This window comes from Microdochium trichocladiopsis (assembly GCF_020744255.1).
Source record: "Microdochium trichocladiopsis strain MPI-CAGE-CH-0230 chromosome Unknown B0I36scaffold_17, whole genome shotgun sequence".
Classification (NCBI taxonomy): domain Eukaryota; kingdom Fungi; phylum Ascomycota; class Sordariomycetes; order Xylariales; family Microdochiaceae; genus Microdochium; species Microdochium trichocladiopsis.
Window position 1 is genome coordinate 382,050 of NW_025763560.1, and position 27,435 is coordinate 409,484.

General features: G+C 54.9%; 6 protein-coding genes and 1 non-coding gene across 7 annotated transcripts; 4 read left to right on the forward strand and 3 right to left on the reverse strand.

Annotated features, from left to right (window-relative positions):
* Positions 1 to 1,508: 1,508 nt before the first annotated feature.
* B0I36DRAFT_401483 (uncharacterized protein) lies at positions 1,509 to 2,666 on the reverse strand (the record flags this gene model as incomplete). Its single annotated transcript, XM_046161703.1, has 1 exon — positions 1,509 to 2,666. A coding segment is annotated over one exon (1,158 nt), but the record flags the coding sequence as incomplete, so codon positions are not given.
* An 11,576-nt stretch (positions 2,667 to 14,242) lies between these two features.
* Positions 14,243 to 14,317, forward strand: B0I36DRAFT_t215. Its single transcript has one exon. It is a non-coding gene; the product is annotated as a tRNA-OTHER (tRNA).
* Positions 14,318 to 15,768: 1,451 nt separating this feature from the next.
* On the reverse strand, positions 15,769 to 16,960 carry B0I36DRAFT_341984 (uncharacterized protein; the record flags this gene model as incomplete). The annotated part of the gene is made up of 1 exon (XM_046156050.1): positions 15,769 to 16,960. A coding segment is annotated over one exon (883 nt), but the record flags the coding sequence as incomplete, so codon positions are not given.
* On the reverse strand, positions 16,861 to 19,800 carry B0I36DRAFT_401542 (uncharacterized protein; the record flags this gene model as incomplete). Its single annotated transcript, XM_046161704.1, has 3 exons — positions 16,861 to 18,061; positions 19,548 to 19,549; positions 19,785 to 19,800. 3 exons carry the CDS (start codon positions 19,798 to 19,800, stop codon positions 16,967 to 16,969), a joined length of 1,113 nt encoding a protein of 370 aa, XP_046004217.1. The 3' UTR covers positions 16,861 to 16,966.
* Positions 19,801 to 20,659: 859 nt separating this feature from the next.
* B0I36DRAFT_370287 (uncharacterized protein) lies at positions 20,660 to 21,774 on the forward strand (the record flags this gene model as incomplete). The annotated part of the gene is made up of 3 exons (XM_046159889.1): positions 20,660 to 20,706; positions 21,265 to 21,292; positions 21,352 to 21,774. The coding sequence occupies 3 exons, from the start codon at positions 20,660 to 20,662 to the stop codon at positions 21,772 to 21,774; spliced, it is 498 nt and encodes a 165-aa protein (XP_046004218.1).
* Positions 21,775 to 22,024: 250 nt separating this feature from the next.
* B0I36DRAFT_389870 (P-loop containing nucleoside triphosphate hydrolase protein) lies at positions 22,025 to 24,455 on the forward strand (the record flags this gene model as incomplete). The annotated part of the gene is made up of 3 exons (XM_046161367.1): positions 22,025 to 23,273; positions 24,059 to 24,373; positions 24,447 to 24,455. The coding sequence occupies exons 1-3, from the start codon at positions 22,290 to 22,292 to the stop codon at positions 24,453 to 24,455; spliced, it is 1,308 nt and encodes a 435-aa protein (XP_046004219.1). The 5' UTR covers positions 22,025 to 22,289.
* Positions 24,456 to 24,999: 544 nt separating this feature from the next.
* On the forward strand, positions 25,000 to 26,205 carry B0I36DRAFT_389871 (uncharacterized protein; the record flags this gene model as incomplete). Its single annotated transcript, XM_046161368.1, has 2 exons — positions 25,000 to 25,077; positions 25,133 to 26,205. Exon 2 carries the CDS (start codon positions 25,342 to 25,344, stop codon positions 26,203 to 26,205), a length of 864 nt encoding a protein of 287 aa, XP_046004220.1. The 5' UTR covers positions 25,000 to 25,077; positions 25,133 to 25,341.
* Between the last annotated feature and the right edge of the window lie 1,230 nt (positions 26,206 to 27,435).

The following is a 27,435-nucleotide window of genomic DNA, read 5'->3' on the forward strand; positions in this document are numbered from 1 at the left end:
TAGCGCTGGCACACCTGAGATAGTCCGGCCAACCTTCTATTATTTTGATAGCAATAAAAGTTGAGGTGTATACTAATTGATAATCTTCAATTTTGGGGGCGTTACCTTGCGGCACCTTTTCCAGGTTCCCCAGATATCGATCGATTATCCGGACCGATAGTGCTGCTGTTCTAAACGACAAATCGGAATCTAGTTTCTTTTGCGAATTAAGCATTTGGTCGATTAGGAAACTTCTTTCCGCCCAAACTCCCTGAAAGTGCCTTTCGAGGCCGCTGAGGTCGATAGATAGTTCTGGGTCAGATTCGAGATCGTGTAAGTAATGCAGGTAGTCTTCTGCATACTCGTCGAAGTCCATAGATTTCGCTGAAACGATTGATGAGCGCGAGAGCTCATTTAAGATGATCCTCGTACCAAGTAACGATAAGGATTATGCAACAGTTACGGGAGGGGGTGCCGCATATTAGATACATAGCTCGGCATATCCTGCCCCTGATTAAACATCACAATCAACGTTTCCACAACTCAAGAGAGCCTTTGAGGCCATAGTCGGCATGCTCAGCTACATCAGACCACAACCCTCACAGACTGACCAAAGTCTATTTACGTATTTCAACCTTAGTAAATAGCTCAGCATGATCACACAGTTAGTTTTCTGCGGGACTGTGTGACAAAGCAAAAGAGCTCTGAGCCGCGCGTCGAGTCGCACTGTCTTACCCGCATGTTTTACCAACTATTTAGGCTCGTATTCTAGAAGAACGTTCAGTAAATGAAATTAACCCTGCTATTCGTGTTGCGTCTCAGCACGAGGTAGATTCTTTGCATTCCACCCTCGAGCCCCGTGCCTGCTAGGCTGGGCAAATGTGATCTGATAACACACCGGTCTCCGTGGGGATATATGTGAGTTCGACCAGGCATGCCAGCTGCATTATAGTGCCCCGAGGGCTCTGGGCTCCGTATACACAAGTTGCAATGCACCGTTATTCTTGAATATCCACCTCATACCAGAAAGAGCACCATTCTGCGTGGACAAGAGCATCTGAAGCATGTTGTAAGTTTACCAAGCTTCTGCACAGATGCACGACCAAGGAATACACCCTAGCATATGACCGGAGCCTTGTCAATACTGGAATCGAGTTTCCTAGCTCGTGTTTAAAGCTAACGATAACAGAGTGGGAATTGCTGACCAGAGAACTATCGCCACAGTGGAACGCGGTTGACCTCAGGCCAGCGACCTCCGGCCCAAGCCGGTTCAAACCTATCGCACACACTCCTAGAGTTATGAGCCTCGTTCTATGAGGCGTGTATTGCGAAGAGAGAAGATGCAAGTGTCTGCACGTCGAGTTCGACAGCATAGATCCATACCTGTGCGAAATTGCTGTACATCGCTAGCGGTATCCCTACTCCTGTTCCAATTATCTCTGCCCTTATCGCGTTTGTAGAGTGCATCAGAGGCCTTTGAAGTTATCATCAATCACAAGACCACGCTCTGATGTAAGAGGTCCAGACCCTCATCTGTGCTTGTAATCTATGTTGTCAGTATTCTGTGATCGATGGCCTTCAGGCAGAATGCTTTTGTCGAGATGGTCCTCCGTGATGTTGATATTGATAGCCGAACGAATGAAATCGAGGAGTGGATCGACACCCTTGGGGCCTCCAGCACTGATTAGCGCCGTAGGGGCCTCGCAGCTCTGCTCGAGTAGGCCTTTTTGAAAACAGATCCGGCGCACAACCTCCAGCATCCAGTAGCCACAGCTCCAGTCGTCATCTTGCTTCCCAATTTTGCAGAGTGCCCATGAGTTTATGTCGCCTAAACCAGTCGTGTTCCAGACAGGCATGAAGTGCGTAGCCCACTCGACCGCAAACTTTTCGCTATTACTTCGAGGAACCGTGTCAATTATGAAAAGACCCTTCCCGCTCAGGTGAATCAGAAAAAGAACCCAGTGATGTCCAGCGTTCCAGGGGAGGAGTATACACCTAGGCTTTTCCTGCTGGACCTGCGCCAGAAATTTGTGGTCGAATAGCTGTAAGGGCTCCCCTTCAATGGCTGGAATGACGGCCTCATCTGGGGCCATGATGCACTCCTTTGGAACAGTCTCGAGAAGAAGCTGCAGACACGTGAAGACCTCGCTCTCACAAAGCCATCCGTCTTTGCCTCTGAGATGGTTCTTTCTGAGAATCTCCACCAGCTGGGGTCCGTGCTGTTTCTGGAAATTGGTAAATGAAGCTTCATCCAACCTGTTTGTAAAATAAGCGTGAGCCTCCTGATTTGTCTTCCGGTAAAGGGATTCGAAGTAGCAAAGTTTTTCCGTGACTATTGTGATAGGCTTGCTGTTCCTTGATTTGTAGGGAAGCACCTCATAGGGCACTCTGTGGAAAATATCGTCTATAAGAGTACCGAGCACATCTTCTTGGGCTGTCGGGATGACCGAGTGACGTTTCGGCTTGAAGCGGCTGTCTTCAAGGACTGAATCGAGCCACTTTTGGCCCCGGGTCATATTTCTCTGCCGGAACGTCTTTTGCCTGATCCACATTCGTCTCTGCTGTCCGAGCTCAGATTTCGATGGCGCCATATGGCAATAAATTCGCAGTATGGAGTCGGAGAAGTCGATGCATTTGTACCTTGTAAGGGCTGCTCGACCGACATCTGTCGTAATGACATAACGACGCTGTCAGACCAGCAGCGAAAAGGCAAGCAGTACAGCTCACAAGGAGCATTCATTGTACTTATTATCTCGTACACCAGAATAATAAACTACTGGCAGTTGTAAGCAGATGGTGAACGCGGCTCGTCATAATGACTGCAGTCGGGATTACCTCTGCGCCGTCATCTTTCGAGGAAGCAAGGGAGGATTCGACGAGCTAGATACTATGAGAGGAGCGGATCCCTGATTCTGGTGCTTCCAATGCTATCAGACGTACCAGAGTATCTGTACGTGCTGGTTTTGAGGCTATTTTCTTTCGACATTGCCTACGATAGTGGCGATCCGCGACATTGCCTGTCTCAATCTATCCTCGTGATCCGTACGTTTTACAGCTAATCCTATCTAGCTTTCAGCAGGTATAACTGATAAACACCTCTCGTAGTATATATATACCACTCATACGTGGAACCTGTGTTATAAGCCCCCTAGGAAAGGCTACGAATCTTTGGCGAGTTCTTTCATTTGCCACTGAGTGGCTTCGATCTTCTTAATTCCAATATCTCCCGGTTCATTTCCTTCGGAGAACTCTATCGGTTACATACATCCCCCTTTAGGCATCGGCCCTTGTATACCAGTAGCAATGCACTCCTGACCCCAGTCGCCTCCGCCACTTCTGCAATCTGTTTTACCTTGTCTTAGCCACTTCTCATTTATGCCTTGCAGTTCAGCTCAGCCAAGGCAGATTATGCTTTGCCAAAACCAGGATCCTGAATACTTCCAGTCTTGCATAGGTATGCTCCTCTCCCTCCCCCTTTGTCTTCTCCCTTAAGTAGTCTTCCGCCGCCTACCGTTATTGATCAACTATTTGGTCTCAGGTATAATGCCAAGCGACTACAGTTGTCTGTCCATCTTACGTCGTTGCTCTCTTCACACACAAAAATCGCCATCTGGCTGCTGCTCCGTCAGTGGATCGCACTCCATCGCCGAACGAACGACCGATTCCAAGAATACTCTGATGGAATTTCGATATTGGCAAACAGGGCCTCTGCCAGTCAGCCGCAGCAGTGGCGCGTCTACAACCTGCTCTACGCAATCAAGCAATGACGCCAAGCCAGTGTCCCTGCGGCCAATTGACGTATATACTCAGCCTGCGATGTCTCTTCGTCCTCTCCCAACACTCGGTTATCTACAGGACCTGTCCACAATGAGTGATACGAGCGGTAACAGCGGAAGTCTAGTGGAACCATTGAAGCTGATGCAAGATGGGCAGGGTTCTTATCAGAGCCGCCAGTTCTCTCATGGCAGTGTATCTTTCACCCACGGGACAGTGGGCCAGCCTGTTCACCTTCAATACCCAGTGGCCAACTTTGTGCGTCCTGGAGATCTCACCGAGAGGGAGATATATGGTCACCTCCACCCCTATACAGCGCCATCAACTCTCCATGAACGTCTCAGCCAGGTGGGTTTTGGTTCTGTTTCAGTCCAATCGTCACCTTGTCTTATATAGGAAGCAGCCACGGCATCTCTTCACGTGGTTGCTCGCCAATCCGCTTTTTGAGACATTACAATCGCTAATTACTTGGGTAATTTCAAGAATTATACCGAGCAGATCTATCCGGTTGCCCAACACTCTGGTGAAAAGCTGTACAAACGACGGCGTCGTCGGCCAGAAGATGTTGAGCGCAGGTTCGTCTGCGTCTGGGATGGCTGTGATAAGTCTTACGGGACGTTGCACCATCTCAACACCCACATGACCATTAAAAAACATGGGGAGAAGAAGACATCCGCAGGTATGACGTCCAACAAGGAGTTGATTTGGCTAGCAGGAAATCTGACTAAAGAGAGACACAGAGTACGAAAAGATCAAGAAACAGTGGGAGAATAGGAAGGCACAAGAAGAGCAGCGAAAGGTTGCCAACCGAGCTATTTCATAACTGCATCCGGCCATCAGCCAACCATGCCAAATTAGTGGCGGTGCCCTTGCCACAGCTATTCACCCTCAAGGCCCCTCACCCACAAGACGGTAGCAATTGAAATGGCAATTGATAGGGGGGCATGACGAATTGATACGCGGGCATGACCCTTAGGGGGGCATGACTTTTTGTAACACTTGATTGGGCCAAATTTTCTAGATCCATAAATACTTCCGAGCAAAGGCGGTGAAGCCAGCCCTCTTAACAAGCCCAGATTTCGTGACCGCAAATGCACCCGACCAACACTAACCCTTTAGAACAGGCGTCAAAGAGAAGTATTGCTTTCGGTACTGTTAAGGAGAAGGTACTGATCCGGAATAGGCACGCGATGGGAAGTTCTCTGTATTCCAAAAGGTCGCTGTCGTACAAGACTATTGCTTTACCGTCGCTCGATTGGCGAGCGCCAGGCGAGCGACAGGTAAGAGACGGGCGCTCGCTGACTCAGCGAGTGCTTCCTAATTGAGTGGGTGCGGCCCCCCTCACAGGTACAGGGTATTCAAGGGCTGTTTCATAACCAAAGCTGTCTACGTCTCCCCTTACTACTATGGAAGGAAGAATCTCCTCTTCGCCATCAGCCAGCTCCCATTGATTCCTCCGTCTCCGAATGCTGGGCTGCGTTCTCCGCCCGCTGGCACGAACTCCTGTGGTTCTTCCCGTCCCTAGAAGGGTCGACTGGCTGCGTAACTGGCGCTGATTCGAGACATCAGCTTGGCCACTGGCCTGTCGGCTCGTCCCAAGTTCCATTCTGGCCTGAGTCGACTTGTTCAAGCTGCCCTGTGGACGACCTCGCCTACGGCTCGGGGGCCCCTGGTCGACCGGTTGACCAATCGGCTGACTACTAGTCTCGATGGCTAGCCCTGATGGAACGGCCTGCTTGGCGTTCTTAGGTCTGCCACGGAGAGCAGTGGCGATCTTAGGGTCGAGGATTCGTCGGTATGGATCTCGAGAGGATGCTTCTCGTAGGTGCCACCGAGGATGGACGTCCCATTTCGTGAAAGGCGTGCCATTATTCAGCTTTGAGTAGATCCTGTGGCAGCAGGGAATTCCAAGCTCGATCGACAACGAGCAGTCCTCGCCGCAATCCCCGAGGGATTCAGGGAACGGATTCTTCCCGGTCGGCATTGCTTTCCTTGCAAGCCGATATTGTTTGTTGATCAGTCCAAGGCCCTTGGAAGAGAGCGCCGTCCGGAGTTCGCCGAGATACTCCGCGCTAGGCCCAATGTACTCTCGCGCGGTAAGTACCTCGTCCGCTGCGCAAGCGTCGTTGAAATCTCGCTCCTGGTCCCTCATCATGTCCTGCATAGCCTCCATGAGCCGATAGAGATGGCTCATACCATTCAGGAGATAGCTCTTGATGTTGTTGTTGCTTGCTTCTGTACCAGAGGTGACGCGGACGCCGAAGTTGCGATACTTGCGAATGAAACAGCGCGCCCACTGCGCCCGTACAGGCATATAAGTTCCATGGAGATACCGCAGGATAGCTCGCTGGTCATCAAACTCATTGCAGAGATTTCTCCACGCCTTCTCATGAGCCTCCTCAGTCTCCGCAAACATGACGAGCTTCCACATCATGAGGACCCCTCGATAGCTATGAGGGATGACCGCCGCCGTCGGGGCGTGGACCAACTGTCGGTCTTTGGGGCTCAGCTCAGCCTGTGCCTGTGGAGCAGAGTCTTCTCCGTCGCTGCTGTCGGAACTGCTGCTGCTGTGGCCCTTGGCCCACTTCTGCTTTGACTTGAGCAAGACGTTAGAATTGATATGGTGGATGCACAGCTGCTGCTGTGCATCAGGGAACTGATCATTCAGGGCTGCCTTCATCTGATCGTCGAAGTCGGTAATGATAACGTCCGGTTGGCGAATAGAGTGTTGCTCTGAGAGCTGTCGAATACTCTCGGAGAGGAACTGAAACCCCTCCCGTCTCTCGTTGTCAATCAGGCCGAAAGCAGCATTGAAGACAGAGCCAAGGCAGGTCTGTCCTGTTGCCTGAAATAATGGAAGCTTGAAGCGATTGGTGTTGTATGTGTTGTCGAAGCTGATCACCTCGGGAAACCGCTTCCACATCTGGAGGCAGTAGGGAAAAGTCCAGACAAGGCCAACGAGACGGTTTGGCTCATCGTCCGCCCACTTCACGAGATAGGGAATCTCCATCTCGTCAAACAGCTTGATTAACGCGGCGGTGGGAGTATAGCCATTCAGCTTGTCTCGGTTGATGAGAGCTCGGGCGTTGTAGATGTCCCTCTGCGTCAAGATTGACTCGGGATGTTGGTCTTGGACCACAGCCCGTACGTCACGGGCCCGGATACCGACCCGACGGCTCGTCGACTCGATGGTAGCCCTGATGGGTGTAGTGAGTCGTCGGTGGGAAGGGTGCGCAGACGGCCTAATGCTACGTCCATGATTGTGTTGATTGTGTTCGGGGTTTGGGTGTTGTCTTAGGAGCCACTTGCCCTCTTCTAGAGCTTCAGCAATGACCATCCACTTGCATCCACACTTCCGAGACTTGCGTAGCCGAAGCCCTGTACCTCTACTCGGCCGTGGTTCTCCGTATCGGTCACATTGGAAAGAGTACCTCATCCTCCGACCATTGTAGGAATAGGCATGTCGTCGGACGATGCCAAAGCCATTCTCTTTCGCAAAGGTGTTCACCACGTCGAACAAAGCTTCGGCTGACGGCTTTGGGTCGCCTGGGATCGGCGGATTCGGGATCGGGTCTGGGTCGGGGGACGAAGACATCCGAGGAGAAGATCGCATCTCTTGAGGAGATGAAGCTTGGGCGGACGGCTCTCGGGGCGGTGAGTAGGGAGGAGGCGATTCAATCGCATCTGAGCTGAGTGGTGAGTAGCCCCATCTCTCGCGCCATTGACGTACTCGTTCGTATGACCGAGCGAGCTCGAGCGTAAGCCTCCGCTCCGTCCCAATCACTTTTCGTACTAGCTTCAGGGCAGATTGAAACTCGGCCCGTGTGGGTGACGATTGCTGCTGTTGTGCTGATTGAAGTGGCAAGGAAGACAGTGGGTCGGTTTCTGGTCCTGGGACAGGAATCCTCACTCGTAAGGACTGCCTTCCACCGGACGGGAAATCGTTTGAGAGGTGCACCTCGTGATCGAAACGGAGCTCCCATGGTGGCTCGTGAAGTCCACGCCATCCGTGCGGCTGTGGAGCTGTCGTGAAGGTTTCTGGGTAAGATGCAAAGAGATTTCCGAGTACATCTTCGTCGCCGACTCCGTAGTATTGGCCGATACTTGTTGCTATGCTGCTCGCTGAGGATGGCCGATTCGCAAATATCGGCGGGCTGAACTTGCCCTGTCGGCTCTGCCGCTGTCGTTTTCGAGGCCGTACTTGATCTTGAGCGTGGGGACTAGAACTACGGGTTCGTCGTCTCGAGTTGGAAGGAGACTCGGATTGGAACATGACGAAGTTCCCAATTATCGAAGGTTGACCATGGTGGATTTGCTTGCTGTTGGTGGGCTTGATCTGATCGCGTCGCGTCGTGTCAGCTCCGAGATTAGGGGAGATAGCCTTGAGGTACTTAACAGGCTACGGCAGAATTCTGCCAACACTAACAAAAAAGAAATTGACGAATCAGAGGCCCGAAAAGTCATGCCCCCTAAGGGTCATGCCCGCGTATCAATTCGTCATGCCCCCCTATCAATTGCCTTTGAATTATTCCAACGGCGTTGGATCTTGAGCTGGCATCGGACAAGCCATGCTGCTCACGCTGCTCCTCGCCCTGGGCGGGCACATCCGGAAGCAATGAGACCTGGGCAGGGCTTGCGGCCGGCGGCGAAAGCGTGGCTCTGCCTCGTTGCGTTTGGCGCCTTTGTTCGGCCCAGGCAAGATCCCTTTCATGGGCCAAGGCAAGCGCCGAGGCGAGGTGACGGTCTGTTTCTCTGAGCTGGCGAGCTAATCCCAAGGCAGTTGGGAGGGTCGTCATCCTCGTTACGGCTCGCGTTATAGACTCGTCCCGACTTAGTTGACCATAGTGCTGCCTTTTCCGTCTGGTCCCGGCCGGGTCTGGTATCAGTGTGTCGACGTGTTGGACCGGTTGACTCGGTCTATACTGAGGGGTGTGGTAATCGTTTCGGAGGTATATGTCTGATTTTCGCCACTGAACACCAGGAACATCCTTGCCGATCGAATCGTGAAGTCCGGGAAGCGAGGTAAAATTATGATGGAGCCATCCTGCAGGCACGTCGCCTACTCCGTCCGTATCATATTGACATATTTCGAGGCAGGCGGTTGAATCGCCTGACGACTGGTCTGAGTGGCCCGACGAAGGTCGTGATTGTGCTCGGCCAGAGGCATCGTTCGGGGTAATTGGACTTCTGCGGCGGCTTATGTTGGCGGTGTGAATATCTGGTGAAGGCATTGTAAAGCCTCGAGGTATACTGTATTCGTCAGGGTAGCCTCAACTCAACACCGCCGTCCCTCCGACGACTGACCGAAGCATGTACAGTATCCCTCCACATGCCTCTCCCGGTGTCTCCCGACGACCACGACCAAGATGCCCAGAAGGACCCTGGCCCCGCGCCGCCCGAACTCCCGATAGTCTTCGCCGACCCGTCCGACCCCTTCACCCCGAAACTGCTCATCGTCGAGCTCCTCCGCACCAGCTAATTACTGCATCCCCGGCTCTATCTTCCTCGTCGAGGACGTCACGATCGCCCCCCTCCCGCGGTCGACGCGATGGCGAGCCGTCCGCCTCGTCCTCGGCGACGGCGACCTGTGCATCCAGGCCCTGCTGCGCCCTGAGATGCACCGCTTCATCGACGTGGGCGCCGTCCATGTCGGCTGCTTCGTGCGCCTCGACACCTTCCACATCCGGCACAGGGAACTCGGCAACGACGAATCTGGGGCCCCGTTGCAGATGGTGTACCTCGTCATTGGCGACCTGGTCACCGTCGGGTGGCATTCAGAACTTGCGCAAGTGAGCCCGGCTGCCAGGCAAGTCGGCGAACAAGCAGGGCAACACGACGACCGGGCCGGGGTCGAGGACGAGGTCGACCTGATACCCAGCAGCCAGCTCGAGTTCAAGGGCATCAATGAAGCACTGGCGCAGGCGGAACGCCAATCGCGCCAAGCAACACCGACGAAGCATCGGCCTCGCCAGCAACAAAGCAACGACTACGATGACGACGACGGCCTCGACGCGGACGATGTCGAGAACATGGTCGTCTCGCCCTCCAAAACCTCTCGACGCAGGGAAGAAGCTGTCGCCTACGCGCACCGTGGCCCCGCCGCACTGCCGCGCGACTAGACCCATCCCTCCATCCCGCTCAAGCTCACCCGCCTCCGGTCCATCCCCGACCTGCCCTACAAGCAGAACTGGTCCATCAACACACTGGTGGTCGTCAGCGCCCTCGACAACGTCCAGCCGTGCCCGGTGCCCCCCTACGCCATGCGCACGGCGCGCGTCGCGGACCCCTCCACCGGCAAGCGCGTCCTGCTGACCGTGTTCCTTGACCCCGACGAGTTCGCTCCGCGGGTTGGCGCCGTGATCCTGCTCGTCGGCGTCAAGAACCACCTGGCGGACGGCGGGAGCCTCAGGAAGTACGTCAGCGACAGGCCCAGGAGGCCGGGGGAGAGGTGGTGGTACGAGGAGCCGCGCCAGTTTGACTGGTGCGACGTTGAGGGCATGAAGAGCTGGTGGGAGGCGGAAGGAAAGACGGCGCAGGGCGACGCTGCAGATCCAGGCTCATGAAGTCTAATGACGCGATGATGATCTATAGACCATGATCCAACGGCTTGATGCACAAATGAGTTCCTTACCTCCACGCCTCCAGCTTGGCCTTGCCGTTAATAGCATCCGCCACGTTCTCCTACAGCCCCATCCACCGTCCCGTGACGGTCGGGTACCCCCCGGTGTACTTCTTCGTCTCAGGGTCATGCTTCTGCACGCTTGGGTCGAACTCCTTGTACGTCGTCAAGATGCCGTGCAGGGCCTCCGACTCGACCCCGAATCCTTCATCGAGGGGCTTAGCACCAGCGCCGATCTGCTCCCTCCTCCTGGGGACAGGTGCTTCGCTGCTGGAAGTACTGGCAAGTCAGCACGCGGTTCCTTCTGCTTTCTACAAGGGTTCAATCCTTACCTTGACAAACGAGCCCTTGGTCCCGCGCACGAGCTGCTTGAGCTGCTGCGCCATAGGGCTCGTGACGGCCGTCTTGACCGTGACGAGCAGGCCCAGAAGGGCCCCGTCATACTGCAGGCTGATGGTGAACGAGTGCTCGACCTCGCTCTCGATGGGCCGCTGGGCCCGGAAGAAGCCGGTCACCGACTTGGGGCGTCCGAAGAGCGCGAGGGCCTGTTCGAAGCTGTGGCTAGTTAGCCAACTGTACCAATTGTCTTTCGAATCACGATCGCGAACCCTTGCCAACCATGCACGCCCGGCGGGGCCCGAGCGCCCTTGAATCAGGCCCTGATTTAGCGCAAGGCGCCAGTCGCGGGAGGCTTCCCTGGACCATAGGCTCTGTTGGAGGAACACTTCACATAACCTCTTCACATGCCTGGCGTCTTCCTTCCGGTTCCCGAGCCCGACGTCGCTCTGCCCCAGTTTGCATCGAGTCCCTGCCCACTGTAAGTTTGTGTCCAAGTGCCAATTCTAGTATGGCGCACTTGGGGTTCAGAATGAATGCAATGGCCCGAGCGTTTGGCCCCTGTTCTATGGCAGAGACGCGCCAACTGGACACAAACTGCCTGTGAATGATGGTCAGTAGCTGCCCGACCCGTTCGGGGAGAAAGCGTGCGACCTTTCGGCCGTAGCCCCGGATCGACTTGGCCTTATCTCGGTCCGTTACGAGCATTACCTCCCCGTCGAAGATATAGACGCTCCGGCTCAGCTGCTTCGTATCTAGATACCGCACGCTCGTGATCTCGGGTCCTCGGCCTGGCTGGCCTCCCCAGACGTGCGTTAGTACGAGTAGCTGGCTCTTTAGCGTTCCGATCTGGTTTAGCCACTTCTGCGACCGCTCCCGGTGGTACTGCTGCCGCTGGGACGACCAGAGCCTCTCCGAAACGAGCTCGGCAACGACGCGGGGCCCGGCTTGAAGCCAGCTGTTCTGCGGGTTCGAGATAAACGATTTCCCACCCCCTTCGTACATTACGCTATCGCTGATTTTACCGAGCTCGATCCGTTCTAGTAGTACCGCCGACTGGCCGTACAGAAGCCCGTCGAGCGCCGATTCGGCTGTTGAGACGAGCCCCTGGGCCATCCGCCGGAAGTTCTGGACCTCGATCCGGAAGCCGTGTAGCCGGAGCGCCTGCCTCCCGTCCTCCCAGATGATCCGTGCTGCCCCCCCCTTCCTTCTGGCGGTAGCCCTTTCCGATCGTTAAGAATCGGGTTAGCGTACTAAACGGGCTGTACGAGCCGTCTGCGATCCACTGCCGGTAACCGTCCATAAATACGTCAATATCCCTGGCCTGGAGCTGGCTACGCCCTTCGTCCTCCCCTTCGCCGGAGTCCGCAGTACTGTCCTCTTCCTGGATCGGGACGTGCTCGAAGAAGTACTCTAGTAGTAGTACGCGGCTACACCATGCTAGACCTGCTAGTAGTGTTGTAAACTCGGCTGGCGGCCGAAATCGTGCTCGGACGGGGTCGATCGCGAGTACTGTAGTGAAGTGGAGTAGCGGGTTTACCTACGGTCGTACTAGTACCTGCTGCGTAAGCGACAGAATACAAAACGTAAAGACGGCTTCGTCTAGATATCCGTCGTTCTCGCTCTTCTCCTCCTCCTCCTCGCCGCCGCCTCCTACCCGGGAGCTCTCCTCCTCCGCATTATCGAGAGCCTCCGTAACGGCCTCGAGAGCGGCCCATTGCTTGTCGGTAAACTGGACCTGGTACTTCCTCCTCGCCTCCGTACGGCCGAGCCGGAAGACCCGGACGCAGTAGCAGAGATAGCGCCGCCAGTGGCTCCGGTACTTCTCCATCGTGTGCGCTTCCTGTTTTACGCGGAACGGCTGCGGCGACGGCCGGTTCGGGTCGCGGCTTGCTAGCCAGCAGAGCGTCTCCACGGGCACCTGGCTGATCCGCCGGCTACACCGCTCGATTACCCGGTTGAAGCTCTGGCCTAGCCGTACGAGCGCCGCCTCTAAAGCCTCTCTCTCCTTCCGTACCGCCTGGCTTAGCTTAGCTAGCTCCTTCGTCGATAGGCCTGGCTCGGCGGCGCGCCGTAGTTCCGCCATATCCTTGCCGGCTAGATGCGCCGCCCAGCCCATCTGGCCCACCCACGGCGACTCGAAGTCGACGCCGGCCTCGTAGTCGATAATCCGGCCCCGCTCCGCCTCTTCGGCGGCCGCTTTAGCCTCGTACGCCGCTATGTGGGCCTCCCAGACTGCACCTCCACCGCCGCCGTCCGGCCCCGCTGTCGCCTCTGGGGTCGCCTGCCGCCCTGCCGCTAGCGCGTGGCCCGTGCCTGGCGAACCCTCGCCGTGCCTAGCATCGCCGCCAGCTGTTTCTCTCGCCTGGTGCTTCTGGACCTCGTCCCGGCTCCTCGTTACGAATCGGCATGCCCTGCAGCAGAATCCGGAGTGGACCTGAAGCTGCGGGATGGCTGGACTACCGTCTGCCGGTACCTCTGCTTCGTGTGGCTCTGCGAGCCCTCCACGGCCTTTAACTGCTACTGCTGCCGCTGCCGCGGCCGATTTGACTGCCCGTAGCTGGCCGCCCTTGAGCTGGTGCCTCTGTCGGTAGTGGGTAACTATACCGCCTATGGCCGCTGCGATTCCTGCCCTACATAGCGTGCAGATTAGTACGCGGCTCGCCCGGTATAGATAGAGCTCTAGTGTCGCTGCTGGCTCGGTCGTTGCTGCAGCTCTCGCGTCCTGCTGCTGCTGCTGCGCGGCGCTGCCGTGATCGCTCTCGTAGTCGCCTCCCTGGCTGCTGCGGTCCATCGTGTTTGCTACCTGTGTATGTGATTCTCGGTGCTGCTTCTGATCTTTGACTCTCGCGTATATTATTGGGAAGAGACCCTAAGCTAGCATCACAGTTCAATCGGAATGCGTACGCGTGTCCGTTTCATCCTCGTCCTGCCTCTCCTCTCACGCGCGTTCCCTCCTTTAGACTCCCGGGCTAGTCCTATTACGCGTACGCGCTCATCTCATTTTATTACCTATTACTTACCTTCTCCCTTTCTTGTAGCAGCACCTGGCCGCACACGCGTGGCTAAGCTGGGGGTTAAGGTTCGACCCCTGCCACTTGGGGTTTGGGTTACGTTTGGAGTTGGGGTTAGGTTAGCTGGGGGTTAGCCCATTTTGGCGCGCCGGAATGAACTCAACTTGGGGTACCGGAATGCACTCAATGGCCCGTGCCCGCGCCCCCCTGTCCCACCAGGAATGCGCGAAAGTGAGGGCTTCCCGGCCGGGAATGATGGTCAGGGGTTAGCACATTTACGCTGGCCGGAATGAACTCAGGGTACCGGAATGAACTTAATAGCCCGTACCCTTCCGGGCCGGGAATGACCTACCTCCGCCGCCGAACTACTACCGCCGCTAAACTACTATACCTCTGCCGAACTACTACCGCCGCCGAACTGCTACCGCCGCCGCCGCCGACCTACCTGCCGACCTCTGCCAGCCTGCCACGGCCAGACCCTATATATCCAAATAAGCAGCCAGTCTCTTAAGAACAAACAGGCCCGGTGGTCAAGCGGTAAGACGTCGCTAGCAATTGCTAAGCGGAATCCCTGGTTCAACTCCGGGCCGGATTACTGCGCCTACTTGAGAATCTCTTCGTCTCGTAGAGATTCTCAAGTGGGTAGCTCTTTTTGCCGGCACCCCTTCCTCCGCTTCGGAGGTATTTTCGCTATGTTAACTACCTGCCGACCTGCTACCGGCTCCGACGAACTGCCACTACTCCGCCGACCTGCTACCGCTGCCGCCGAACTACCTGCTGACCTGCCTGCCGGCCTGCCTGCCGACCAGCCTGCCGACCTGCCTGCCGACCTGCCTGCCTGCCTGAGCCTTATATATCCAAATAAGCGACTGACTATTCAACAAACAGCCAGAGAGCCTCGCTGGTCTAGCGGTCATGACGTCACTGCTATATAGCTCTCCATTCCCACGTCGGCCGCAGGAATAAGGGTCCCTGACCTGAGCTTGTGGAGCCATCCGACCCGGACGCTCGAGCTAGTCACAGTTGAAGAGCTAGGTTCGACTCCTAGGCGTGGCATTTTTTTGGCCCTCCTCTCTCTGCCTCTCTCTTTTGCGCGCGCCTCTGCCTGCCTGCTTGCTCTGGCAGTCGACGCGCCTCCCTCGTCGTCGTGCGGCCTGTGCATGTACGCATATGAGGGCGCGACTGGGCCCCACAGGTTCGGACCCCTGCTAGTTGGGGTTGGGCTTGGGGTTGGGTTAGCTGTGGGTTAGCCCATTTTTCGCTGGCCGGAATGAACTCAATCTGGGGTTAGTTGGGGTACCGGAATGGACTCAATGGCCCGTGCCCCCGGCCCCCTGTCCCACCAGGAATCGCCGAAAGTGAGGCCAACCCGGCCGGGAATGATGGTCAGGGCTTCCCGCCCGGCAATAATGGTTAGGGAATACATAGGAAGAAGCAAGAGGCTTCGAGACAGGACTATCAAGGCTGCGGCGAAGCCACATGCAACTTAGCGGATATGGTATAAGCTGTACGAGGTGCATAGGCAGGGTTATATACCTACAGTCAGCCAGTAGAATGTAAGCGGGCCGGGTAAGTTACAGAAGACAGGAGGGGCCGAGAGCACTAGCAGACGATAACCGAGACAGGCATGGGCAGGGATATGAAGTAGGAAAAGCAGATTTGACCCGACGCCACGGAGGCGGGCTGGAAACGAGGGGTAATTGCCCGAGTCGTGTAATACTTACTTAAGATAAGCTGTCCAGAGTAGCTAACACAGGAGGCAGAGGTTACAGTATGTACGGAGGTAGGAGAGATAATATGAGCGAGCTGAATTTAAATAGTAATTTAATCAGTTGCAGAATTATAACCTAAAAACAAGCGCTTCGTAGGGTTCGGCAGAGACAGCAGAGACGGCAGAGGCAGTAGAACTGTACTCAGATGACAGGGCTGGCCAAGCAGCGGCTAAGCCATAAATAGCTTGGGAAGGCTTATATTCGCCTGGTAGGCGCAACGGTAGAAAGAGGTCGCCTGTAACACTACTATAGAGCAGGAGATAACTTATACAAATAGCGTAATGAAACTTTGATTCTACTATCTCTACTATCCTTCTAAACTACTCTTACTCTATAGTATCTTCTCCCTCAATATCGCTCTCAACTATCCAGTACTGAGCACGCGAGTGTACCCCGAAGCTCTGTAACTGTACAGTGCTATATATATCGTCGGGTACCACGTCAAACTGTATCCCCTTCCAATGCGTCGCTCTCCAGTGCTTACGTATGTTCTTATTAGAGATTGTTAGGAAGCGGCAACCTGTACAGCTAAACCCTCTCAAGATCGGTAAATAGTCCAATGGTGAAGTATTGTCGTCCGGGACCGGAATGCTAAACGGATCGACAAGCGTAGGTTGGAAACAAATTCTGCGAATGTCCTGTAGCTCATCTCCCTTCATACTGTGTCTGCCCCGGAAATGTACAACAGTACCGTTACCTGGTTTAATTCCCAGCCGGCAGAGGAGACAGATAGTAACGTTGCGGGTCGTGTCGATATAAACCAGTTTATCAACCGGTTGAATTGGTGGACGGGTTGGTGGACGGATCATCGCTCGTACTGTCGCTTCAGTCTCAATATTGTCTTCGTTTGTTCCTAGGTCTTGGTCTTGCAAACCCTCCAGCTGAGGGCAGTCCTGCTGCTTACTAACAAGCGGTCGTAGCTCGTCATACGACGAGCGGGTGTTTGGAGGCATTCGTCGACTCGGTTGATGTAAGAACTCGTGCCAGCGAAAGGACGCCCACTCATAGATGCGGATAAGGGCTGGCTGAAGTTGCGAAGGGAAAGCTCCGTCGAGTCCGTATGTAGTTGCGCGCTGAATAGGGCGATGGCTGCTCTGCCAGGCAAAGACGGCATTGATGCTCGCATTCGGGCCAAGGTCGTCATACCGGTTGAATGGCGTAGCAATCTCGATGACGTGCTTCTCGGTAATACCAATAGCGATTTGCCGGTATATCTGAGGATTAACACAGGTATCCCAGCAGACGGATGTCGCCTTCATAAAGATAGCCGCGAGCTTTGACGCGTCCCAAGGCTTTGATCTGTCTACTCCCGAGCTGAAGAGTAGGGGCGGCGAGACAATATGCCCTGATAACGATCTCTGGCTGGAGACCGGCTCTTTACCAAGCGTTGTAAGGAAAGGACGGATGTAGACAAGGTATCGAAATATAACCCGGCCGACTCGGAGAGGAAGGAAGCGTACAACGTTGAATTCTCAATTGGTTGAACGCTTTGCTTTGTGATGCCGTGTGAGCGTCATGACTGAGCCATTGTGGATGTATAGTCCGCGTTCGCCGAAAGCGCTGTTCTGGTATGTAAGGCTGAAGAGCTCCGATGACCGACCAGTCTGGCCGCTTGTCGTATGGAAACAACCTGCAAGGAACTCGAGCAGCCTCTCTGCTGTCTTCTGGTAGCGGGCGACTGCGGTAGCTTTCCATGTCCCGTGGCTCTCGTCGAACAGTCCGGAATACGGAGTGCAGGCCTGTTTAAGTAGCTGGGCATAGGCGTGGGACAGTTTGTTATGCGGGTGGCTGATGAAACTGAACCCATCTTTCGCATTGACGAGGTCGTCTTTGACTCTCTCAAGATGAACGTCCACCTGGAGACCAAGCATGAGCTGCTCGCAGAGCTCCTCTGCGTGCCCGATGAAGTGCTCTGATAACTGTCGGAAGGTGTCCATAGTGATGGTAAATGAGTCCCCGTATGATACCGTTTGGAGATCGTCGCTCCAGTGGAGAAAGAATGACGGGGTGTCTGTCCTAGCGATCACTCTTCCGTAGTCACGAAGGCTTAGCATCTCGGTCAGGGGCGTCATCGACTTAGTAAGCATATACCTATGCCGTACTGTATCGAGCCGCTCGAATTGCCGATGTCGCGGTCGCCGGGGAATCCCAATATGCTCATATGCTCGAAGAGGTAGGGCATATTCTAGGAAGAGAAGTCGCTGGTTGTAGATCAAGGCTGAAAGGAATGGTGTATAAAGCTTTGCTGTGCGAAAGCCTCTGCCGTCTGGGTTGATGCTAAGAATACCACTGAAGTACACGAGATGGGTTGAGCTGGGATAGCCGTCGGCGAAGTCTTCGGTACAGAATGTAATACACAGCTTGAATAGCAATTCGAGAAGCTGGCTCAGTGCTGGGCTGAGGACGATCACTTGATTCTGCAGTGTACTTGCGTCTTGGACCTTGTCTGTTGTCTCGCTTTGTCCGTCGCTGAGCTCCGAGTCGCTGACATCTTCGTCGGAGTGGCCGCTCTTATTATCGTCCTCGTCGTCTTCGTCGTTCTCGTCGTCTTCGTCGTCCCTACGTATCTTAGTGGTATCTCGTTGGGAGTCCGACTTGGTGTCTTGCCGATAGGAGTTAAACGAGCGTTTTCTCGACAGACGTTTGGCTAAGGGTTTTGAGACGGACTGTTTCTGTTCCCTATTACTCGGTGTTGGAGTAGGCCGTTCTTCCTTAGCTGTCGGCCGCAGCTGACGAGCGGGCTTTCCAGCTAGGATCCACCGAAGGAGCTGTTCCTCGTTCCAAGCTTCGTGGGGCCAGATAGTACCAAGTAGCTGCTGCTGCTCCGAATTAAATCGGACGGGGAGAAGGTCTTGTCGTTGGAAGCTTGGTAGGCGGTAGGTACGGAAGATGAAGGCGATGAAACGCTGGAAGGTCTTGAGATACTTCTGTCGGCTCGATCTTGCCGATACTAGTGTAAATGGCTTGGGATAGATCTTGTCTGGGTGGAGGCTTCGGAACCAGCAGAGGACTGCACGAGAAGTTTCGCGGGCTGTCTGCTCACAGCGAAAAAGTACCCAGTCGACCATAGTAACGAGCCCGGATATCTTTATCTCGTCTGCTCGAATACTAATGTAGGGAGTGGTTGTAGGATATAGTCCTCTTCCAAGGTGAAGGAGTCTTGTGGGTGGATTGCAGGGTATAGCTGTGAGGGCCTTCAGCACTGCACAGTTGGCGCCCTCGAAGATCTGCTGCCATCCCGTCCGGTCTAGCCATGGCTTGCTCTGAGAGATAGCAGTCCGTCTATCGTTTAGGTCTTTCCTTGTCGAATCGTACTCCGAGAAAACAGGTCGTTCGGGCGTCTCGGGGGGGGGGGGTTGTTTTGCTACGCGGCCAGGGGCTAGACGACCTGTTTTCCCATCTGCATCGGTTACAGTCCAATATCGTCGATTCGGGCCGCCTCCCCAAGACTGTAGGTAGACATCGTCGTAGAGTAGGCCAATCCGCGGTCGGGTCGCGGTTTGCCCGTCGAGGTGGCTCTGCGAGATATGCCTCGTAAGCTCATGGAAGCTTATTGTCAAGAAGACGCATTCGCGGCAGCTGAAGCCATCGTAGGTCTGGAGATGCGGATGGGGCCTGGAACTAGACGGCGGCAGAGCTGCCTCTGTAGGATTGCGGAAGCCTGAAGAGTAGTGATCGCGTATATGCTCTGGAAGTCCTAAGCGCTCGGCTAGAGGGATACTGTGCTTATTCCACAGGTGTGCGGTGACCTGGGCTCCATGTGGGGAAATCGCGTGTCGACAATCGGGTCTGCGGCAGATCAGGACATTGTATGTTGGATCGGCGTAAAGCTGAAGGTATGTGAAAACGGGGTCGGGATCCTTGTGGCCTTCCGGCGTCGTTGCTGAGTTGGTCGGTACGTGGTTCCGCATCGCATCGTAATACTACAGGCTGTTCTACTGCTATTAGTATTGTGGATTGTCGGTGGATCGTGGGTTACTGGGAAGAGAAGGGAAATCTGGGGTAACGAACTAAGACTAAATCCGCGGAAAAAGGGGTTGGAATGACGCGTACCTCTAATGCGCACAGACGTTTCGTAGGACATGACATGTCTATGAAGAGAATGAGAGAGACTTCACGATATGCAGGGATGCTGTCGGACATGTGGGGCGTGTGGAACCCGGGGATTTAGACTAAATCCCCCGTGGAATAATACAGTAGGACATCGTGCTACTCTCTCCGCTCACCTTACATTCAGCCATCAGATCTTCAATGTCATGCAAGCAGTGGACAATTTGTCCAAACGCTTACTTGATCCGACAGCCATGTGGAAGAGCCATGGAGGACATCCAGAGGTTCAGAGGATCAGAGGTCCACAGAACTGCAGCAAGCAGCACACCCTAAACGAAGGTATACTTTTGACCAAGCCGTCTGAATCTCCCAACCTGTTACTCGACATTGACGACGACTAAAAGCAAATCCCTGTCTATTCAGATTTGCGAAGCTCCTCGGTCCCCTACTCTTCCTTGCACATTGACCCACCGACAGGATGAAGGGGCTTATGTACTGTTTCGACACCAAGTCAGTGTGCGTAAAAGTCCAGATAAGCACCAAGTAAAAGTTCTTAAACAGCTGGCCTTTCGCTTAAGAGGATTCCGACTTTTGCTCAGGGTGGATCTTTGCTATAAATGATATGTCTCCTCACTGTAATACTCTGCAGCGGGCTACACTATTATTGATCTCTTTCACGGCATTAGAAATCCCTTGTCCTAGACGAATACCGCTTGCATGTAGTCCTCACGAAGGCTTGTGACGCTGTCGGTCTCTTGAGCTCAACGCAGCCAACATCAGAAGCAAATTTCTTCTGCTTGCAGAATCACCAGGTGCCTCAAGCACCAAACTGCGATGGCACATCTTGTGCCTGCCGACTCAGGTGGGCTCCGGCCAAGACATGATCTGACAGTTGTAGCCCTCCGGCGGCATGTGACCCCCTGATTTGAACGCGCCTACCTTAAGGTAAGGAGCCCCAGGACGAGCTCGCAGTGTATTCCCAGAAACTACGAATCTAGTATGTGTTTGAAGAACAGGTCTACTGCGGCCTAGTTGGCTTTGATGCGTTCCCAGCGTGCTTGCGTGCCCTTGCCCATCTGTTCAAAGATTCCACTTATGTGCTTTACGTGGCAGTCATGCTGGACGTTGCCGAAGACAGGCCGGCAGTTGTGCTGCCCCGTACGTCAGTGCTCCGCACTTCGCAGGCTCCTCCGTGACACTGCAGAAACCTAGTCCAGATCTAGCCGCCCTTCGTCCCACAACTCGGAGGAGAGTGGGATGACATGACTCGTGACAGGCGGCCGTGGACCACAGCCGACACGATCCCACCAGCCCACCCCTCGGAGCAGGGTGGGATTTCACATGGGTCGTGACTGGGGCTCATGCACGTCTGCGTCCATAGTTGGCGAGGCGTCATCCCACCTGGTGGCGGGATGTGGGATGGGCGGGGTGTAAAACGAGGATACAACCGCGTCTGCGCCGCGACTCGGGCTTAAAGTCTGGCAGACACTTGAGGGCTGGAGCGATCGAGTTGTGACCACATGAACTATAAAGATTCCTCTCAGCTCCCCCGTCTGCAACTCTGAATTTCCTCGTCTTCCCAGCCTGTCGAAAACCACCAAACAAACCACCCATCTTGACACCTGTTCTTCCACTACCCGCCACAACCATGTCCAAGTGAGTTCCCTACCACACCCAGACGTCAAATCCACTACAGCCTCACTTGCTAACATTGTACTAGCTCCGATTCCGCCGGCAGCAACCGCGAGGTTCGTTCTCCCTCTCCACGGTCCGAAGTCTGGAATCTACAATGCTGACTACGTCCCAGCACTTGTGCGCTCGCATGGACCGGTTCCTCGAGTTTATCAACTCGGGCGACGAGACCATCGGCAAGGAGGTCGTCTCCGAGTCGGCCGAGTTCCACGTCCCCTTTGGCGGCCCCCCGCTCAAGGGCCTCGGCGCCTACATGCAGATCCTCGGCATGATGCGCGGCGCCTACCCGGACATCCAGTGGTCCCTGCAGGAGGCCATTGTCGAGGGCGACAAGGTCGTTGCGCGGTTCGCCATCTCGGGCACGCACCAGGGCAACTTCCTCGGCACCCCGGCGACGGGCAAGCAAATCAGCTCGCAGGCCTTCAACATCTACAGGTTTGCCGACGGCAAGATTGTCGAGGAGCGCGGGCTTCCGGATATCTTTGGCATGCTTGCTCAGATTGGGGCTATTGCGATCCCCGGGCCGCCGCCCGCATAAGTTTATTTGCTTAAGGACAAGGCCCGGAGTTGTAGCAAATATACTTCACCCTAGTTACAAATATGGCGAGACATCTGTCAGATGTGACGATGACCCGACACTTACTGTATGTTCTCTAGTGATATAGAGTTCTCCTCGGACGCTTTTGCAATCTACGTGATCGACAAAGCCCAGTCACTAAAGCACTTTGGCGTGCGAAAGTCTTTCACTTGTAGTCACGGCCTGGGCTGCAGTCTGCAATATGGCCCCTGCAAGGACAAGATGTGAGGTCCGAAGAGTCGTCGTTCAGACTCGCACGGTTTCTTACACGACACGGCGCTAGGGTCCGAGCGGCAATGCAACCTGTGGGCAAGCGCCAACACGTCTCGATCTCAACAGGTGGCTCGTCTTGAAACTCGGGAACATGGCTTACTTGTGCAACAATCAGAGTCTTCCTTTTGGCCGGGCTCGGTAGGAATGCTCTTCGTTGTACGGCGGGCCACTCACGCGCGGAGGTCAATCATGGGACCCCGGGCATGATGCTGCTGGAGCCGGGACAATATGGGATAGACGATCACATCGGCTTTGTGGCTCGGGGGGCTTTGGACAGGACGCGGACTATTCATTGGCTTGTTGTAGCTGTTTTCCTTCTTATGATAACTCTATCTTGTGAAGATGCGGCGTACTCAATATGCCACATGCACATACCGCTTCGATTGATACATACCCCTCCTTGTCCATCTTGGACGCACGTGAAGAGCATCAGGCCAATCTCCACTGTTGTCATGAATGAGGAGGTGAAGGCGGCACTCATACAGGACATCGAAGGCTTCTTGCATCAGGAAGCTCCCGCATGGCATCTCAGCCGTGGCATCCCTTACCGAAAGGGATACTTGCTTTACGGGCCGCCTGGGACCGGGAAGTCCAGTTTGTGCTTGTCTTTGGCGGGGCGCTTTGACTTGGACGTCTACATCCTCAACATCTCTGCCGTCGGAAGCCACTCCCTAAACTCTCTGCTTGCGGAACTCCCGCCTCGTTGTGTCCTCCTGCTGGAAGACGTGGACGCTGTTGGTATAGCGCAGCCTCGGCAAAGCGAAACGGACATCAGCCAAGCCAAGGAAGATGCCGCCCGGGACCGGCCCCGATCTCAAGGGAAGCTGTCGCTATCGGAGCTTCTCAACGCTCTCGATGGCGTATCGTCACATGAGCGTCGGCTGCTCATAATGACGACGAATCACTTGGACCATCTAGATCAGGCACTCATCCGGGCTAGCCGTGTAGACAAGAAAATCGAGCTTCCGAATGCCGACAAGGACGTGATGTTCCGACTCTTCTACATGATCTTCAAGCAATCGGAAGGCGACATCCTCGATCCCAAGCAACCTTTTGAAGATGACGAGACGGTGAAGCGATGTGCGGGCGAATTCGCGAGGGAAATACCGGAAGGGGAGTTCTCCCCGGCCGAGATTCAATCCTTCCTGGTGGAACACAGAGGCTCGGCCCGTGTGGCGGTGGAGAAGGTGCAGGAATGGATGGACAGAACCAGGGCGGAAAGGTCGAAGATGGCGAGGGCGGAGTCTTTCGTTGCGGTTTCGCATTCGACTGCGTGACTCGCTCAGGGGTCTGGAGAGAGCCCTGCAGGAGAGGGCCGCGGACCGCGATCTAGTTAGCGGCAGCGCCAAAGCCAGACAATGTACTTAGGACCTCCAGGAACATTTTTCTCGCCTCGACTTGCCGGTTGGCTACATTCACATCTGTGATACTGGTGTGCCTCTCGGCACGGTCGTTCGCGCCATCGCGTGTGGCTCTTCTTGACGTGGTGACCGTGTCCTCAACCAGTTGTCCGGCTTCGCGGATTTCCGTGCTTAGCTTTGGGGCGGGGCGGCACGATCAACCTGTTAGCGAAAACCCGAGCCGCGCTATTCCGGAGGATGTACCGAGACCTCCTTGAACGTGAATTTGGAGCCGGCTCGTGTCGGCGCCGAAACAAGCGCGCGACGCCCGATGCCTACTACCACAAGGGCATCGCGAGAGTTTAGTGCTTTGCAGTGCTAGCAGCCCGAGGAGACGGAAACATCCTCCGCACGTGAAGCTAAATTGCCGAGCGCAACAAGCACGTCTAAGGTCTCGCGCTAGGCGGCACAAGTCGTACGCCAGCATCAACAATCACAACGGCCGTGGGAGGTGCCCCACCCCGATATGATCGTCCGCTCGCTAACGCGCACGAAGAACAGTCTTTGGGGGATGATCTCGAGTCCCTTGGTACGTCATCGTGTACCTTACCCGGGGCTCGTTGCCATGGCAGGGTCCGAAGGTCGCCACGGACAAGGAAAAGGACGCAAGGATCAAGGAGATGAAGAAGAGCCTGTCGGCCGAGGCGCTCTGCGATGGCTTTCTTCCCGGAGAATTCGCCACGTACATCAAATACACCCGGGGCCTGGCATTCGATGACGAGCCGGACTACTCGTACCTTCGCCAGCTTTTTTGTTGCCTGTTTCAAGCGAAGGGGCTCAAATATGACCACGTCTTCGACTGGACTGAGAGGCGGTTTAAGGAGATGCAGAGCAAAGTCAATCCCTCGGTACCATTGACCCAAGGGCCGCGGAGACGAGCTCCAAAGGTAAGGGATATCGGTAAAGAGGTCAAAGATAGATCTACGACAAGGACGGGACAGCGCGACAACCGCGGCGTAGTGGAAGTAATCAGCAGACCTGCAGCCGGTACTGGACTTGGTAGGAGCTGTTGAGTCGAGTCACCAGAAACCCGAGGTTGGCGTGGAACTGTGATACCTCGGAGCCGGGGTGCCCCGCTATAGATTAGATAAGGAGTCCCGCGTCACAGTTCGACTGCAAGCCACTACCCGTGCCCCAGCATAGAGATCAGTGGGCACCGGAGTGCTACTCCCGGTGATATTCCGAGACGGGTTTGGTTGGTTTGGTTTCTTCCCATTGGCTGTGCAGCGCTATGTAGCCCCGCTACTAGCTAATACTCGATAATTACACAGTCCACTTTGCCGAGACTGATTCAACTTGAATCAGTCCCATCTCCTTATATGATTGGCCGTAAAGGTTACCCCACATCCGCGTGTTTGTCGTGTGTTAAGGCGCGTTTCTACGTGTCGAGAGTGATAGACGGGGCGTCCAATTTGCTCACTCCTCAATCTGGTTAGATCGCTTTCAAGCCCTCATTGACAACGAGCTCACGGCCTTCGAACTGCTCCGCAGACCATTCCGTATTTGTTGCTATCCAAGTGTAGGGGTTCAATGGCCTCCATCCTCTCTCAACCCGATCGACCAGCTTCGATCCTCCACCGTATGCCAGCTGGTAAGAACCTCCTTCCCTGACTATATTAGCATGCCTCTACTCACGCTATATGAAGAAGTCCTCCTGATGGTCTTGAGCTTTATCGCTGGGGATGATACTCGACCGGTTTCCCTCTTCCTTAAGGACGACACAGCACTCCCCAGCGGGGCGGAATATTGTGACTGCGATGAACCTCTCCCCATCCCTACCAACGAGCAGGAGTCCATACTGTGGGATTTGATGCAGACGTCTCGCTATCTATGAGCATGCGCTCGCCCGCAGTATATGACAGCGACTGCGCACCTGGTTTGCGCCTACGAACTCGAGTTTTATATGACGAGTCCCTTCGTCGAGCTGCAACTACGATGCCGCTCAGTTTTTGTATACCTTAGCGGAATGCCAGGAACACCGCCTGTTCCACTCCATCCTTTCCTGGGGTTTGTTGAGTTCCTGCCGGACCTTATAGGACACCATATAAACAAGTCTTGGAAAAATCTCATCAGTCTCTTCCGGTTTCGAAACGAGACTTGGATGAAGCGTCTTCGAGAGATGACGAGAATGTCCGTGGACCGGAGCGGCAACATCTACATGGTACCTGTGGAGGGACGTATTACGTCGTGTCCTGACGTCATGAATCTAAGGGATGAGCTCTTGGCTCTGCGCGGGAGTGTTGACGGCGCGGCGTACCTCCAGTTGATCCCGGCACCGGAACACCCAACAGGGAAGTGCGACAGCGATTGGCGTGGACTCCGGGACCCGCAGCATCGATTATTCAAGAGGGGCTGGAAGAAAGGAGATATCGAGAAGGTCGACTGCAAGAATGGAATGATCAGTGTTGTGCCGAGCCGGAAATTCATTTCATCACGTCGCAAGCTCTCCGACGTAGGGATCAATGAGAAGCTCCTTCGCCAACAGCTCGACGAACCGGTGTACCTCAGACTTTTTCCGTCTGCTGGTTGTGATGTGGAGGACGACGTGTTGGACGACGCGGGTGATGACACATATAAAAAGCACTGCTCTGATGTGGAGGGGAAATCCAGTGATGAAGGGGACAGTGACGATGGGGACAGTGACGATGGGGATAGTGACGATGGGGATAGTGACGATGGGGATAGTGACGATGGGGATAGTGACGATAGGGAAGGATAACGCTTGCTGAACTTTATGTTAGAGGTAAGGTACATCTTCTGGACGAGGATAGCAGCTATACTATTGATAGTCTATATTCGCCACGTACCCTATCGGAAAGAACGGTGCGCTCAGCCCGCATTTCACGAAGCGAACGTCGCATAAGAGGACAAGCGGCCTCGGCGTGGGCCGATGAGCGAGGAAGGGGAGTGACGGTTGTCAAAGCAATGTTAGTGGCGAATCTAAAGAGTGCCGTTTTGAGCCGACAGGTCGGTCCGACGTGCGGCGCAATTTAGACCGCACCGAGAGGCCCCACTTCGGCCGGGTTTCCCTTCCCCGGAGGCCTGCTCACCGCCCCGGCAAGTGCGACAATTTCACCGACAACCGAGCCGGTTTCCAAGCGATGCGGAACCCCAAATGCCCGTCGGGACAGTACCTCCTGGTTGAGGCCACTTGAACGCTCGATGAGCTCCAAAGCCGAGGTTGGGAGGTACAGTTCCGCTGGGTCCCGGCCCATGTCGGCGTATCAGGCAACGAAATGGCGGACCAAGCCGCCAACAGGCCGCAGGACCCCATGCCGAGGCGCCTCCAACAACGATCCCGGGATCCTTATGGCAACCACGAAGCTCGCCGTTCGCCAGAAGCTGCGAGGCGAATGGGAGAAAGCCTGGGAAATTGCCCTCTTCCGGCTCAACGCGGCCGGGCAAAGCGACATTAAGTACACATCGCGGAGCACACAGAGCAATCAGTTCGGTGATCACACGGATGCGCACGGGGAAGATTAGCCTCCGTGCCTACCTCCACTCCATTGACAAGGCCGATATCGACCAGTGTCGATGCGACTACGGGCCGCAGACGGTGCGGCACATCCTCCTGGAGTGCCGGATTGGATCCACGAGAGGTACAGTCACTAGCGAAATCGGCTTCCGCTGTTCACTCTTTTGGTTTAATCTCTAATGCCCTTTTTGGGGCCACTTGGCGCTTACACCGTGCTTGTTCCCACAGTCAAATGTCCCGGATAGTACTGGTTTGCTTGCTTACCTAAGGCACGTGGAACAGAGGAACGGCCTTAAACAGTGCAGACGGGGAATTACAATACGAGAGCGAGGTTGCTGTATGCGCGCTGTTAGGTCGCAGTCAAGCCTTGTTTGGCAATCAGCACAAACGATGTTAAGAGGTAACTTGAAATTAGGGTCATTAGATAGCTATTAACATAGTCCTATATTCTTGGTCTACGATGACCGGATGTAC